The sequence below is a fragment of the Pleurodeles waltl genome, chromosome 8 (assembly GCF_031143425.1).
Source record: "Pleurodeles waltl isolate 20211129_DDA chromosome 8, aPleWal1.hap1.20221129, whole genome shotgun sequence".
Classification (NCBI taxonomy): Eukaryota; Metazoa; Chordata; class Amphibia; order Caudata; family Salamandridae; genus Pleurodeles; species Pleurodeles waltl.
The window spans coordinates 1,519,396,354-1,519,409,615 of record NC_090447.1 but is presented as its reverse complement, the minus strand read 5'-3'; the positions used below and the strand labels follow the sequence as shown (position 1 = coordinate 1,519,409,615).

The 13,262-nt window shown below is 48.2% G+C and overlaps 1 protein-coding gene across 1 annotated transcript in view; it reads right to left on the bottom strand.

Annotated features, from left to right (window-relative positions):
* Positions 1–13,262, bottom strand: part of LOC138248867 (zinc finger protein 586-like) — a 109,988-nt gene that overhangs the window by 47,358 nt on the left and 49,368 nt on the right. Inside the window, exon 6 of the mRNA XM_069202829.1 lies at positions 12,084–12,179. Coding sequence (XP_069058930.1) covers positions 12,084–12,179 — 96 coding nt within the window. The remainder of the gene's footprint in view (positions 1–12,083; positions 12,180–13,262) is intronic.

Here is a 13,262-nt window from a genome sequence, read left to right as displayed (position 1 = left end):
CGGGCTAGGAGGGCCTACCATAGGGGTGACTTACAGTGACCTGGTGCAGTGACCAGCAGTGAAAGGGTGTGTAGGAAGTTGGCTCTGTATGCACTATTTCAAAGTAAGGAATAGTATGCACAGAGTCCAAGGGTTCCCCTTAGAGGTAAGATAGTGGCAAAAAGAGATAATACTAATGCTCTATTTTGTGGTAGTGTGGTCGAGCAGTAGGCTTATCAAAGGAGTAGTGTTAAGTATTTGTTGTACATACACACAGGCAATAAATGAGGAACACACACTCAGAAACAATTCCAGGCCAATAGGTTTTTGTTATAGAAAAATATCTTTTCTTAGTTTATTTTAAGAACCACAGGTTCAAATTCTACATGTAATATCTCATTTGAAAGGTATTGCAGGTAAGTACTTTAGGAACTTTGAATAATCACAATAGCATATATACTTTTTACATAAAACACATATAGCTATTTCAAAAGTGGACACAGTGCAATTTTCACAGTTCCTGGGGGAGGTAAAGTAATGTTAGTTCTTGCAGGTAAGTAAACCACCTACGGGGTTCAAATTGGGGTCCAAGGTAGCCCACTGTTGGGGGTTCAGAGAAACCCCAAAGTCACCACACCAGCAGCTCAGGGCCGGTCAGGTGCAGAGTTCAAAGGGGTGCCCAAAACACAAAGGCTTCAATGGAGAAGGGGGTGCCCCGGTTCCAGTCTGCCAGCAGGTAAGTATCCGCGTCTTCGGAGGGCAGACCAGGGGGGTTTTGTAGGGCACCGGGGGGGACACAAGTCCACACAGAAAGTACACCCTCAGCAGCGCGGGGGCGGCCGGGTGCAGTGTGCAAACAAGCGTCGGGTTTGTAATGGGTTCCAATGGGAGACCAAGGGGTCTCTTCAGCGGTGCAGGCAGGCAAGGGGGGGGGGGCTCCTCGGGGTAGCCACTGCCTGGGCAAGGGAGAGGGCCTCCTGGGGGTCACTCCTTCACTGGAGTTCCGATCCTTCAGGTGCTGGGGCCTGCGGGTGCAGGGTCTTTTCCAGCCGTCGGGATTTTAGAGTCAGGCAGTCGCGGTCTGGGGGAGCCTCGGGATTCCCTCTGCAGGCGTCGCTGTGTGGGCTCAAGGGGGACAACTTTGGTTACTCACAGTCTTGGAGTCGCCTGGGGGTCCTTCCTGTAGCGTTGTGTCTCCACCAGTCGAGTCGGGGTCGCCGGGTGCAGTGTTGCAAGTCTCACGCTTCTTGCAGGGATTGCAGGGGTCTTTAAATCTGCTCCTCTGGAAACAAAGTTGCAGTCTTTGTTGAACAGGGCCGCTGTCCTCAGGAGTTTCTTGGTCTTTTGGAAGCAGGGCAGTCCTCTGAGGATTCAGAGGTCGCTGGTCCTGGGGAAAGCGTCGCTGGAGCAGGTTTCTTCTGAAGGAGGGAGACAGGCCGGTAGGGCTGGGGCCAAAGCAGTTGGTGTCTTCTTCTTCTATGCAGGGTTTTTCAGCTCAGCAGTCCTCTTCTTCTTTAAGTTGCTGGAATCTAAATCTTTAGGTTCAGGGAAGCCCTTAAATACTAAATTTAAGGGCGTGTTTAGGTCTGGGGGTTAGTAGCCAATGGCTACTAGCCCTGAGGGTGGGTACACCCTCTTTGGGCCTCCTCCCAAGGGGAGGGGGTCACATTCCTATCCCTATTGGGGGAATCCTCCATCTGCAAGATGGAGGATTTCTAAAAGTCAGAGTCACCTCAGCTCAGGACACCTTAGGGGCTGTCCTGACTGGCCAGTGACTCCTCCTTGTTTTTCTCATTATCTCTCCTGGACTTGCCGCCAAAAGTGGGGGCTGGGTCCAGGGGGCGGGCATCTCCACTAGCTGGAGTGCCCTGGGGCATTGTAACAGGAAGCTTGAGCCTTTGAAGCTCACTGCTAGGTGTTACAGTTCCTGCAGGGGGGAGGTGTGAAGCACCTCCACCCAGAGCAGGCTTTGTTTCTGTCCTCAGAGAGCACAAAGGCTCTCACCGCATGAGGTCAGACACTCGTCTCTCAGCAGCAGGCTGGCACAGACCAGTCAGTCCTGCACTGAACAATTGGGTAAAATACGGGGGGCATCTCTAAGATGCCCTCTGTGTGCATTTTTTAATAAATCCAACACTGGCATCAGTGTGGGTTTATTATTCTGAGAAGTTTGATACTAAACTTCCCAGTATTCAGTGTAGCCATTATGGAGCTGTGGAGTTCGTTTCTGACAGACTCCCAGACCATATACTCTTATGGCTACCCTGCACTTACAATGTCTAAGGTTTTTCTTAGACACTGTAGGGGCATAGTGCTCATGCACATATGCCCTCACCTGTGGTATAGCGCACCCTGCCTTAGGGCGGTAAGGCCTGCTAGAGGGGTGACTTACCTATGCCACAGGCAGTGTGAGGTTGGCATGGCACCCTGAGGGGAGTGCCATGTCGACTTACTCATTTTCTCCCCACCAGCACACACAAGCTGGCAAGCAGTGTGTCTGTGCTGAGTGAGGGGTCCCTAGGGTGGACATAAGTCATGCTGCAGCCCTTAGAGACCTTCCCTGGCATCAGGGCCCCTGGTACCAGGGGTACCAGTTACAAGGGACTTACCTGGGTGCCAGGGTTGTGCCAATTGTGGAGACAATGGTACATGTTAGGTGAAAGAACACTGGTGTTGGGGCCTGGTTAGCAGGGTCCCAGCACACTTCTCAGTCAAGTCAGCATCAGTATCAGGCAAAAAGTGGGGGGGTAACTGCAACAGGGAGCCATTTCTTTACAGGGTGCATGCACCTTTTCATGCAGGCTGCAATGGCAGGCCTGCAGAGACAGTTTGCATGGGCTCCCATGGGTGGCATAATACACGCTGCAGCCCCTTGGGGGACCCCTGGTATACCAATGCCCTGGGTACCCAAGTACTATATACTAGGGACTTACAAGGGTACATCAGTATGCCAATTGTGGTGTGTAAAGGGTACGAGAGCAACCAAATTTAGAGGAGAGAGCTCTATCACTGGGGTCCTGGGTAGCAGGATCCCAGTGAAAACAGTCTAAACACACCGAACAGGTAGAGTGGGGGTAACCTTGCCAAAAAGACTGACTTTCCTACACCCCTCTCCTCCCCTCCCCCCCCCAAATGAAGGAGAATAAGACTAACCTTGCCAAGTTACGTCTTCATTGTCTAAGTGGAAATATCTGGAAATTTGGGATGTTCACCTTTCATCTGTTCAAGCCATAGGAGGGGCTTGTGATCTGTCTGAACAAGGAAGTGAGTGTCAAAGAGGTATGGCCTCAGCAAAAGCCTCCCTCTCAATGGCTGACCAACGCTTCTCTCTGGCGGGGGGGAGGGTAGAAGTAACCTTCTGTAGGAAGTTGGCTCTGTATGTGCTATTTCAAAGTAAGGAATAGCATGCACAGAGTCCAAGGGTTCCCCTTAGAGGTAAAATAGTGGTAAAAATAGATAATACTAATGCTCTATTTTGTGGTAGTGTGGTCGAGCAGTAGGCTTATCCAAGGAGTAGTGTTAAGCATTTGTTGTACATACACATAGACAATAAATGAGGTACACACACTCAGAGACAAATCCAGCCAATAGGTTTTTATATAGAAAAATATCTTTTCTTAGTTTATTTTAAGAACCACAGGTTCAAATTCTACATGTAATATCTCATTCGAAAGGTATTGCAGGTAAGTACTTTAGGAACTTCAAATCATCAAAATTGCATGTATACTTTTCAAGTTATTGACAAATAGCTGTTTTAAAAGTGGACACTTAGTGCAATTTTCACAGTTCCTGGGGGAGGTAAGTTTTTGTTAGTTTTTCCAGGTAAGTAAGACACTTACAGGGTTCAGTTCTTGGTCCAAGGTAGCCCACCGTTGGGGGTTCAGAGCAACCCCAAAGTCACCACACCAGCAGCTCAGGGCCGGTCAGGTGCAGAGTTCAAAGTGGTGCCCAAAACACATGGGCTAGAATGGAGAGAAGGGGGTGCCCCGGTTCCGGTCTGCTTGCAGGTAAGTACCCGCGTCTTCGGAGGGCAGACCAGGGGGGACACAAGTCCACACAGAGATTTCACCCTCAGCAGCGCGGGGGCGGCCGGGTGCAGTGTAGGAACAGGCGTCGGGTTCGCAATGTTAGTCTATGAGAGATCTCGGGATCTCTTCAGCGCTGCAGGCAGGCAAGGGGGGGATTCCTCGGGGAAACCTCCACTTGGGCAAGGGAGAGGGACTCCTGGGGGTCACTTCTCCAGTGAAAGTCCGGTCCTTCAGGTCCTGGGGGCTGCGGGTGCAGGGTCTCTCCCAGGCGTCGGGACTTTAGGTTCAAAGAGTCGCGGTCAGGGGAAGCCTCGGGATTCCCTCTGCAGGCGGCGCTGTGGGGGCTCAGGGGGGACAGGTTTTGGTACTCACAGTATCAGAGTAGTCCTGGGGTCCCTCCTGAGGTGTCGGTTCTCCACCAGCCGAGTCGGGGTCGCCGGGTGCAGTGTTGCAAGTCTCACGCTTCTTGCGGGGAGCTTGCAGGGTTCTTTAAAGCTGCTGGAAACAAAGTTGCAGCTTTTCTTGGAGCAGGTCCGCTGTCCTCGGGAGTTTCTTGTCTTTTTCGAAGCAGGGGCAGTCCTCAGAGGATGTCGAGGTCGCTGGTCCCTTTGGAAGGCGTCGCTGGAGCAGGATCTTTGGAAGGCAGGAGACAGGCCGGTGAGTTTCTGGAGCCAAGGCAGTTGTCGTCTTCTGGTCTTCCGCTGCAGGGGTTTTCAGCTAGGCAGTCCTTCTTCTTGTAGTTGCAGGAATCTAATTTTCTAGGGTTCAGGGTAGCCCTTAAATACTAAATTTAAGGGCGTGTTTAGGTCTGGGGGGTTAGTAGCCAATGGCTACTAGCCCTGAGGGTGGGTACACCCTCTTTGTGCCTCCTCCCAAGGGGAGGGGGACACAATCCTAACCCTATTGGGGGAATCCTCCATCTGCAAGATGGAGGATTTCTAAAAGTTAGAGTCACTTCAGCTCAGGACACCTTAGGGGCTGTCCTGACTGGCCAGTGACTCCTCCTTGTTTTTCTCATTATTTTCTCCGGCCTTGCCGCCAAAAGTGGGGCCTGGCCGGAGGGGGCGGGCAACTCCACTAGCTGGAGTGTCCTGCTGGGTTGGCACAAAGGAGGTGAGCCTTTGAGGCTCACCGCCAGGTGTGACAATTCCTGCCTGGGAGAGGTGTTAGCATCTCCACCCAGTGCAGGCTTTGTTACTGGCCTCAGAGTGACAAAGGCACTCTCCCCATGGGGCCAGCAACATGTCTCGGTTTGTGGCAGGCTGCTAAAACTAGTCAGCCTACACAGATAGTCGGTTAAGTTTCAGGGGGCACCTCTAAGGTGCCCTCTGTGGTGTATTTTTCAATAAAATGTACACTGGCATCAGTGTGCATTTATTGTGCTGAGAAGTTTGATACCAAACTTCCCAGTTTTCAGTGTAGCCATTATGGTGCTGTGGAGTTCGTGTTTGACAAACTCCCAGACCATATACTCTTATGGCTACCCTGCACTTACAATGTCTAAGGTTTTGTTTAGACACTGTAGGGGTACCATGCTCATGCACTGGTACCCTCACCTATGGTATAGTGCACCCTGCCTTAGGGCTGTAAGGCCTGCTAGAGGGGTGTCTTACCTATACTGCATAGGCAGTGAGAGGCTGGCATGGCACCCTGAGGGGAGTGCCATGTCGACTTACTCATTTTGTTCTCACCAGCACACACAGGCTTGTAAGCAGTGTGTCTGTGCTGAGTGAGGGGTCTCTAGGGTGGCATAAGACATGCTGCAGCCCTTAGAGACCTTTCTTGGCATCAGGGCCCTTGGTACTAGAAGTACCAGTTACAAGGGACTTATCTGAATGCCAGGGTGTGCCAATTGTGGATACAATGGTACATTTTAGGTGAAGGAACACTGGTGCTGGGGCCTGGTTAGCAGGGTCCCAGCACACTTCTCAGTCAAGTCAGCATCAGTATCAGGCAAAAAGTGGGGGGTAACTGCAACAGGGAGCCATTTCTTTACACCTTCTACTTATAAAAGCAACTGGTTGAACCTGGCCCTCTTCATTTAGTTGTGAAAGACCTGCTCCTATACCTACCTCAGAAGCATCTATTTGGACAATGGATTGTTTGGAGTAATCAGGGCTTCTCAGAATGGGAGCAGAGCACATGGCCTGTTTCGGGTTATCAAAGGCCTTCTGGCAGCTAGCTGTCCACAAGATTTTCTTTGGCATCATTTTGGATGTGAGGTCATTTAAGGGTGCTACAATGGAACCATGCCCTTTAATAAACCTCCTGTAGTACCCAGTCAGGCCCAAAAAGGCTCTGACTTGGGTTTGAGTAGTAGGGGCAACCCCATCCAAGAATGTCTGGATTTTGCCCTTTAGCGGCTGAATTTGGCCTCCACCTACTAGGTGGCCCAAATTAACAACTTTGCCCTGCCCTATATCTGGATGCCATGATAGTGAGGCCTGCCTTTTTTAGGGCCTCAAGTACATTTCCACATTGGACCAGGTGATCCTCCCTGGTGGAGCTAAAGACAGTTATATCACATAGATATGCTGCACTAAAGCTTTCCAGGCCTTGGAGAACTTTGATCACCAACCTTTGAAAAGTTGGAGGAACATTCTTCAAACCAAAGGGTATCACTGTAAAGTGGTAATGCCCACTAGGTGTTGAGAATGCTGTTTTAGGTTTGGCATCTTCTGATAATTTGATCTGCCAGTATCCAGCAGTCAAATCAAATGTACTGAGATACTTGGCAGCAGGCAGAGTATCTACCAGGTCATCTGGCCTAGGGACTGGATGAGCATCAGTCCTGGTGACTGTATTGAGGCCTCTGTTGTAAACACATAACCCCATCTCTCTCTTACCATTTTGAGAGTGGGGCTTGGGCAATAAGACTACAGGACTAGCCCAAAGGCTGTCTGAAGTCTCAATGAGTCCCAATTCAAGTATCTTTTGCACTTCTGCTTTGATGCCTTCTCTGACATGATCAGGCTACCTATATATTTTGCTCTTTACAGGCAGACTGTCACCTGTGTCAATATGGTGTTCAAACCATATGGTTTGACCACGGGTCAGGGAAAATAGTTCAGAGAACTGACCCAGGAGATTTTTACAGTCATATTTTTGCTGGTCAGAGAAGCAGTCAGCAAGAATTACTCCCTCTACTGAACCACTAGCTGGGTTGTGGGGGAAGAGGTCAGGGAGAGGGTTTGAAGCGATTCACATGAAGCACCCTGTAGGGGTTTCTGGCAGTACATAGGTCAAATAAATAGGTGACCTCACCTTTTTTCTCCATAATAGTGTGAGGACCACTCCATTTATTGTGGAGTGCCCGGGAAGCCACAGGCTCCAGGACCCACACCTTTTGTCCTGGCCGGTAAAAAGTCAGCAAAGCCTTTTGGTCATCCCGCTGCTTTTGCAGTTCTTGGCTGGCCTTAAGGTTTTTAGATGCCCTCTTCATGTACACAGTCATCCTGGATCTTAGGCCCAGCACCTTACCAACTATGTCCTGATTGGGGAGTTTGAGAGGTTGCTCCCAACCCTCCTTCACAAGGGCACGTGGACCCCTAAATGGATATCCCATCAAATGCTCAAAGGGGCTGTAGCCCACTCCCTTTTGTGGAACTTCCCTGTAGGTGAAGAGGAGGCAAGGCAATAGGACATTCCATCACCCTCTGAGTTTTTTTGAGAGTCCCATGATTATGCCCCTGAGGGTTTAGTTGAATCTCCCAACTAACCCTTTTGTTTGTGGATGATCAGGGGTGGTGAATTTGTAAGTTACTCTACATAACTTTAAGATATGCAGACATGAAGTTGGCACCTCTGTCCGACACCACCTCCTTAGGAAACCCCATCCTGAAAAAAATTCCCAGGAGGGCCTTCGCCACTGCAGGAGCTGTAGTGGTCCTGAAAGGAATTGCTTCTGGGTAGCTGGTGGCATGATCCACCACCACCAGTATAAAATTGTTCCTAGAGGCAGTTGGAATGTCCAGGGGGGCAACAATGTCCACCCAAAACCTCTCAAAGGGTACCCCAACCACTGGTAGCGGAATTAGGGGGGCATTTGGAGTGCCACCTGTCTTGCCACTGGCTTGACATGTTACACAGGTGTGACAAAACTCCTTTGTATCCTCAGAAATGTGGGGCCAGTGAAAGTGAGGGGCAAGCCCGTACCAAGTCTTGCTTTGCCCAAAATGGCCTGCAAGGGGGATGTCATGTGCCACAGTCAACAAAAACTCCCTAAGCTTTTGAGGAATGACCAACCTCCTGGTGGCCCCAGGTTTGAGGTCCATTGCCTCAAGATAAGGTTATTGTCCCACTGGACCCTATGGGTCCCACTGACATCCTGAGCTGCAACTTGCTGTCTTATACTTTCTAGAGCAGGACAGGACTGCTGCTCTAGACTAAGTTCTTTCCTGGTGGGTCCTCCGCACCCAAGAGCTCAGCTGTATCGGGGGGCAGGTTCCGCTCCCTTAGGAGTGGGATTCTCATTGGAGGTCTGAACAGAGGGTAACTCTTTACCCTCCCTGCCTCTCTTTTTGGGAGCTTCCTATGCCATTTTCCAGGCTCCAGTGCTCCTTGCACTCCCTGCTTCTTGGTCTGTGCTCTGGTTAAAGCACAGATGTACCCAGGGATACCCAGCATTGCTGCATGGGCTTCCAACTCCACTTCAGCCCAAGCTGAAGTCTCCAAATCACTACCTAACAGACACTCTACAGGTAGATCAGGGGATACCACATCTTTCTTTGGGCCAGTAACCCTACCCCCAGCTAAGGTCAACAACAGCCATGGGGTGGCACTGAGTGTTGTTGTGAGTGTCAGTAACTTGGTAACTGTGACCAAGTAGTTGGTGTTCAGGTGACACCAGTTTTCCAGTCACCATTGTGACACTGGCACGTGTCCCTGCAGGCCTCCGCCTCAACACCACTGATAAGGGGATGCTGCCTGAACTGACCCAATTTTTGGGGGTGGTCAGATCTGAGTCCACCAGGAACTGATGCAGTCTATCAGATGTGCAATTATTAAGAATGTGCTCTCACACAAGAAGATTGTGCAAGCCCTGAAAATCATCCATGTTGCCGACATGTAACCAGCCTTCCAGGTACTTGACAGAGCTGTCCACAAAATCAACCCAATCCTGGGAGGACTTTTTCCTAGTCTCCTCAAATTTGATTCTATACTCCTCTGTGGTCAACCCAAACACATTAAGGAGTGCATTCTTAAGTGCTTGATAGTTACCTGCATCCTCTTCTCTGACAGTGAGGAGTTTGTCCCTGCCTTTGTCACAAAAGGAAAGACACAAGATGGCTGCCCGCTGCCTTTGAGGGACCTTTTGAACGTTACAGGCCCCCACCAAGGAAGTGGACTACTTGTGGATATCATCTCCAACATTGTAAGATGGGACAGTTTTATTCCCTGGTGTCCCTATAATTGTTGCTGCCACCATGGGTGTAAGTCCCAAACTCTGCCTTTCCCTTTCCACTGCCAAGGCCTCCCCATCAACGTCTAACTGTTGCTGCTGCAGCCTCAGTCTGGCCTTCTCTAGCCTTTAGAGTTTCCTCTAATCCCTAACTAGGGACTCCCCCCTCTGAGCTAAGGTGGTAGTCTCATCACATACTGCTAAGACATGGATATGGGGAGATGAGGAGGACCTACCCCTCCTCCTGGAGACCCTTTGCATAACCCCCTGAGAGTGAAAGTGAGCCTACTGGTGTGTCACCCCTTTTCACTGCCATGAGTGCTCCCTGTAGGACTACTGTGTTCCTCAGTTTCTTCCTGACCCTCCCCAGTGGGGTCTAGGTCTACTTTCTAACGAGATTAGAAAACGAGCTAAGCCAGACCCCCACTTTACCTAAGCTAGAAGTCTAGTGAAACCCAAGACTAGTGGCGGACGTCCCTGTGGGATGTTATCAGTGACAGAGTGGTAAGCCAATTGCGAGTGTATTACTCCACTGCTGCCACCAAATTAGGAAGCTGGCCTGGTGTATGGTGAAACAGTCTAAACGCACTGATAAACATGCAAAACGTTGGGGTACTCATGCCAAAAAGAGTGACTTTCCTACAAGGAATTCCCCTGACACACACTAAGTGGAATAGTTCACCGGCACACATCAACTGCCTAGATAAGTCCATGAATAAGTCTGTGAAGAAAACTCCACTTGGTCCCTCGTTAGGAAGAGAAAGCAGCACATCAGCGGTGCCCGTTTGGCACTGGAAGCAGAGGAGTAACTTGAGCACACTAGCCAAGTGGTGGACTGCAGACAAACGCTTTGCGGAGGACCTTCAGGGTTTCCCTTATTGTGAATGCTTTTAAGGACAACGGAAGAAAGAAAAAATTGGGGCTTGAGTTCCAGAATCAAGGCAATCTGTGGGACTCAGATTCCAGAACCAAATCAACCTGCGACAGACAACAGGACACTAGCCGACATCCTTGCTTGAAGGAAAAGAACCCAAGAGCCTCTCTCAGCTGCATATATGTAGCTTTAAGGTCTTACTAAGAGCATAAACAGTGCATCGAACAACACTGCAGGTTTGATGAACAGTTATTCTTAGATTGGGGCGGGCAACGGCCAATGGGTATAGCCAATTGGGTTGCCAAGTCCACGTTGTTCCATAATGGCTCACTGGTTAAGATGGCATTCCTTGCTCTGACTCTGCTGTCAGAGGGCTGCTCCTCTCCACACAGAGCTATAAAACTTCCATTTAACAGTACTATGTCTTCCTGCCAGATCATGGGTTCTTACCTTGAGGGTAAACCACATGTGATGTCCTGCTTCTGTTAAACATCTCTGAGCTGGTCACAGCCAACCATTTGCAGTCAAACTACAAATTATCAGCAGAAGGACACCAATATTTATCTCAGGTTAGAACATTTTTTGCAGGTTTTCTTCCTTGTCGTCTACACTGGAGGACTGCACTAAATGGACTGTGGATGTGGAGTAGGAGTCAGTATCCCCCACTACTCAGGCAAATGCAGGCATGACACATGGAGAAACAAAAACTCAACATTGTTTTTTTCAGAGGTTCCGACTCCCTGAGACTTTAGGAGGTTATCAAAAACAACTTGAAGGAGAACCACAGATTCAGGCAATATTCCGCAGGCTCTCCACTGTATATCAATCAACTTTTAAAAGACACCACAACCAAATTCCATTCATTTCACACACACACACACAACAGTATTAATGAATTCAGTTATGCAGGAGTGAACAAGGGTACACTTAAAGGCCTGTGGTCCTTAACTCTAGAATAGCCTAAAAATGAACGGGTGTCATCCTTGACTGAGGGGACGTAAACTTTTGGCATATCCCAGAGCCAGAGTCTTTGATTTTGCATGTGGTAATCTGAGACAAAATAATTACAGGAAGAGGATTCCCATGTTGTCTAGTACACGTGGGATTGAGAAGAAACCAAACAGGAAGAGGTGAAACCATACAAAAACAAGTCAAACCGGGCAGAATGGCACAGCTTCAAAGAGTAGGGAACAACCACTGAAATTGCAGGTTGATTTACATATCTACTAAATAAGACGGTAACGAATAGGAAATGTAAAGCCACATTTTAATTTACCCTTCGTCTCTGGTTGATATAGGGGCCATAATGTGACATATAGCAACATAAAGAGTAATAGTTTTGTGGCATAAAGGTAAGGTCAGTCAGTTAAATGAGCAAAACAGGCAGCTGTTTCACAAACAGGCTCCCATAAATAAATGATAAAGAATGAATGGATCAGGGGAAATAAAACACATGAATTGCAAAGTAGTAACTAGGCAAAGTGAAGTTATAACAGGATGAGAAGCAGGCAAGAGTTAATGAACATAGAAGTAAACTATCCTAATGCAGGTCTAGAGGAGGTCACTCATACATTATTTACACTGATGTCATTATCTTGCTTTTAAGATTATCAGTGCTTCCTTTTATCTCGGAGCCCAGTTGATCCACAAAACAATCCTGTATTTCCTCTTTCACGCTTGCTGAATCTAGAGCTTGTGATATCTCTCTGTTTTGTAAGAAATTCGAATAAACCTTTGGAAACATAGGAAGCCTGGGAAAACATTTTAGCTATTGGTTTTATACTGGGAGCCCATGACTCACCTGCGTTTCCATGTTCATCCTCACTCTCTTGTTTGAAAAGTGTTCTGTTGTCATCAATAAAGCTCTCTGAAATCACAGACTTAGCAACACTGTCACCTGCAAGAAACACCGAAATATAGGAACATTCCTTTGAAACAATGAAAGGTGACTTTTCCGCAATGCCATCTCTAATCACATTCCACACAATGTAATAAGCGCAAGTGAGTTCCATGTTATTTTTCATGCGTCAGTTGATCTTTATTGTACTACACTATGTGGGTTGGACATCAAAATACACATCTGATTCATACAGATGGAGAGAGAATGGTTAAGAGTGCGAGTATATCATCAAGTAATCCTGATAAAACGACACAGATTAGACTTTAGAATTACTGCCTGGCCTTGGCTCAATCTATTAGATTAATGTGCCCAAGTCACTAAAGTCGCAACCTCCAAATGAAAGATGTCACTAGACAATGTTTGTCGGTCGCCATTAAATGGCCATGAAAACTGTAGCCTACCTAGAGTTCTCCCAGTTGCCTAAGCCTTGGTCATTGAGGCCTAAAAGTGAAATGTATGAGGAGTCTTGGACTAATCAAAGACTGATGTCTTGAAAATCCAGTCTACCAAGTATGCATCTGTTGAGAGAGAAAAGAGGTGGCAATTATGACCCCTTTAATGACATCCCTGCTTTGAAAAGATAAGTTACTGTATGACACTGAGGCATTTTTTAGCTGAGTGGATGAGAGTGATTACAGCATAAACCCATTATGGTAACAGTAGATTGAGAGGGCCACAAATACTCTTACATTCTATTTTGATAACCAAGATACTCGCTTTGACATCTTCAATTTCCAAGAGTGGTGCAATTAAGCAACCGAGGTTTAGTCTAGAAAGCACGCAAGTGTTTGGTGCAAAAATGTTCATGGCAGTGGGAGGTAAGAGACAGTGTCCACCACGGACGCTGCCCAGAATCCACAAATAATGCCTCACGCTGGTAGCAGTAGCAATCACTGTACAACTTCAATAGGCTCTTTGCCTCACAGCTATAAATGCCTCAGGTCAACAAGAGTTCCCTCTGGGATAAGGGAGGCACAGTAATTGCAGGGGTTGATGTTATACTCCCCAGTGCTACCGCCTTTAAAAACAAAGCACAAGGGGCCTGATCCACAAAGGTAAATTTACACTTGTGTTTAAACT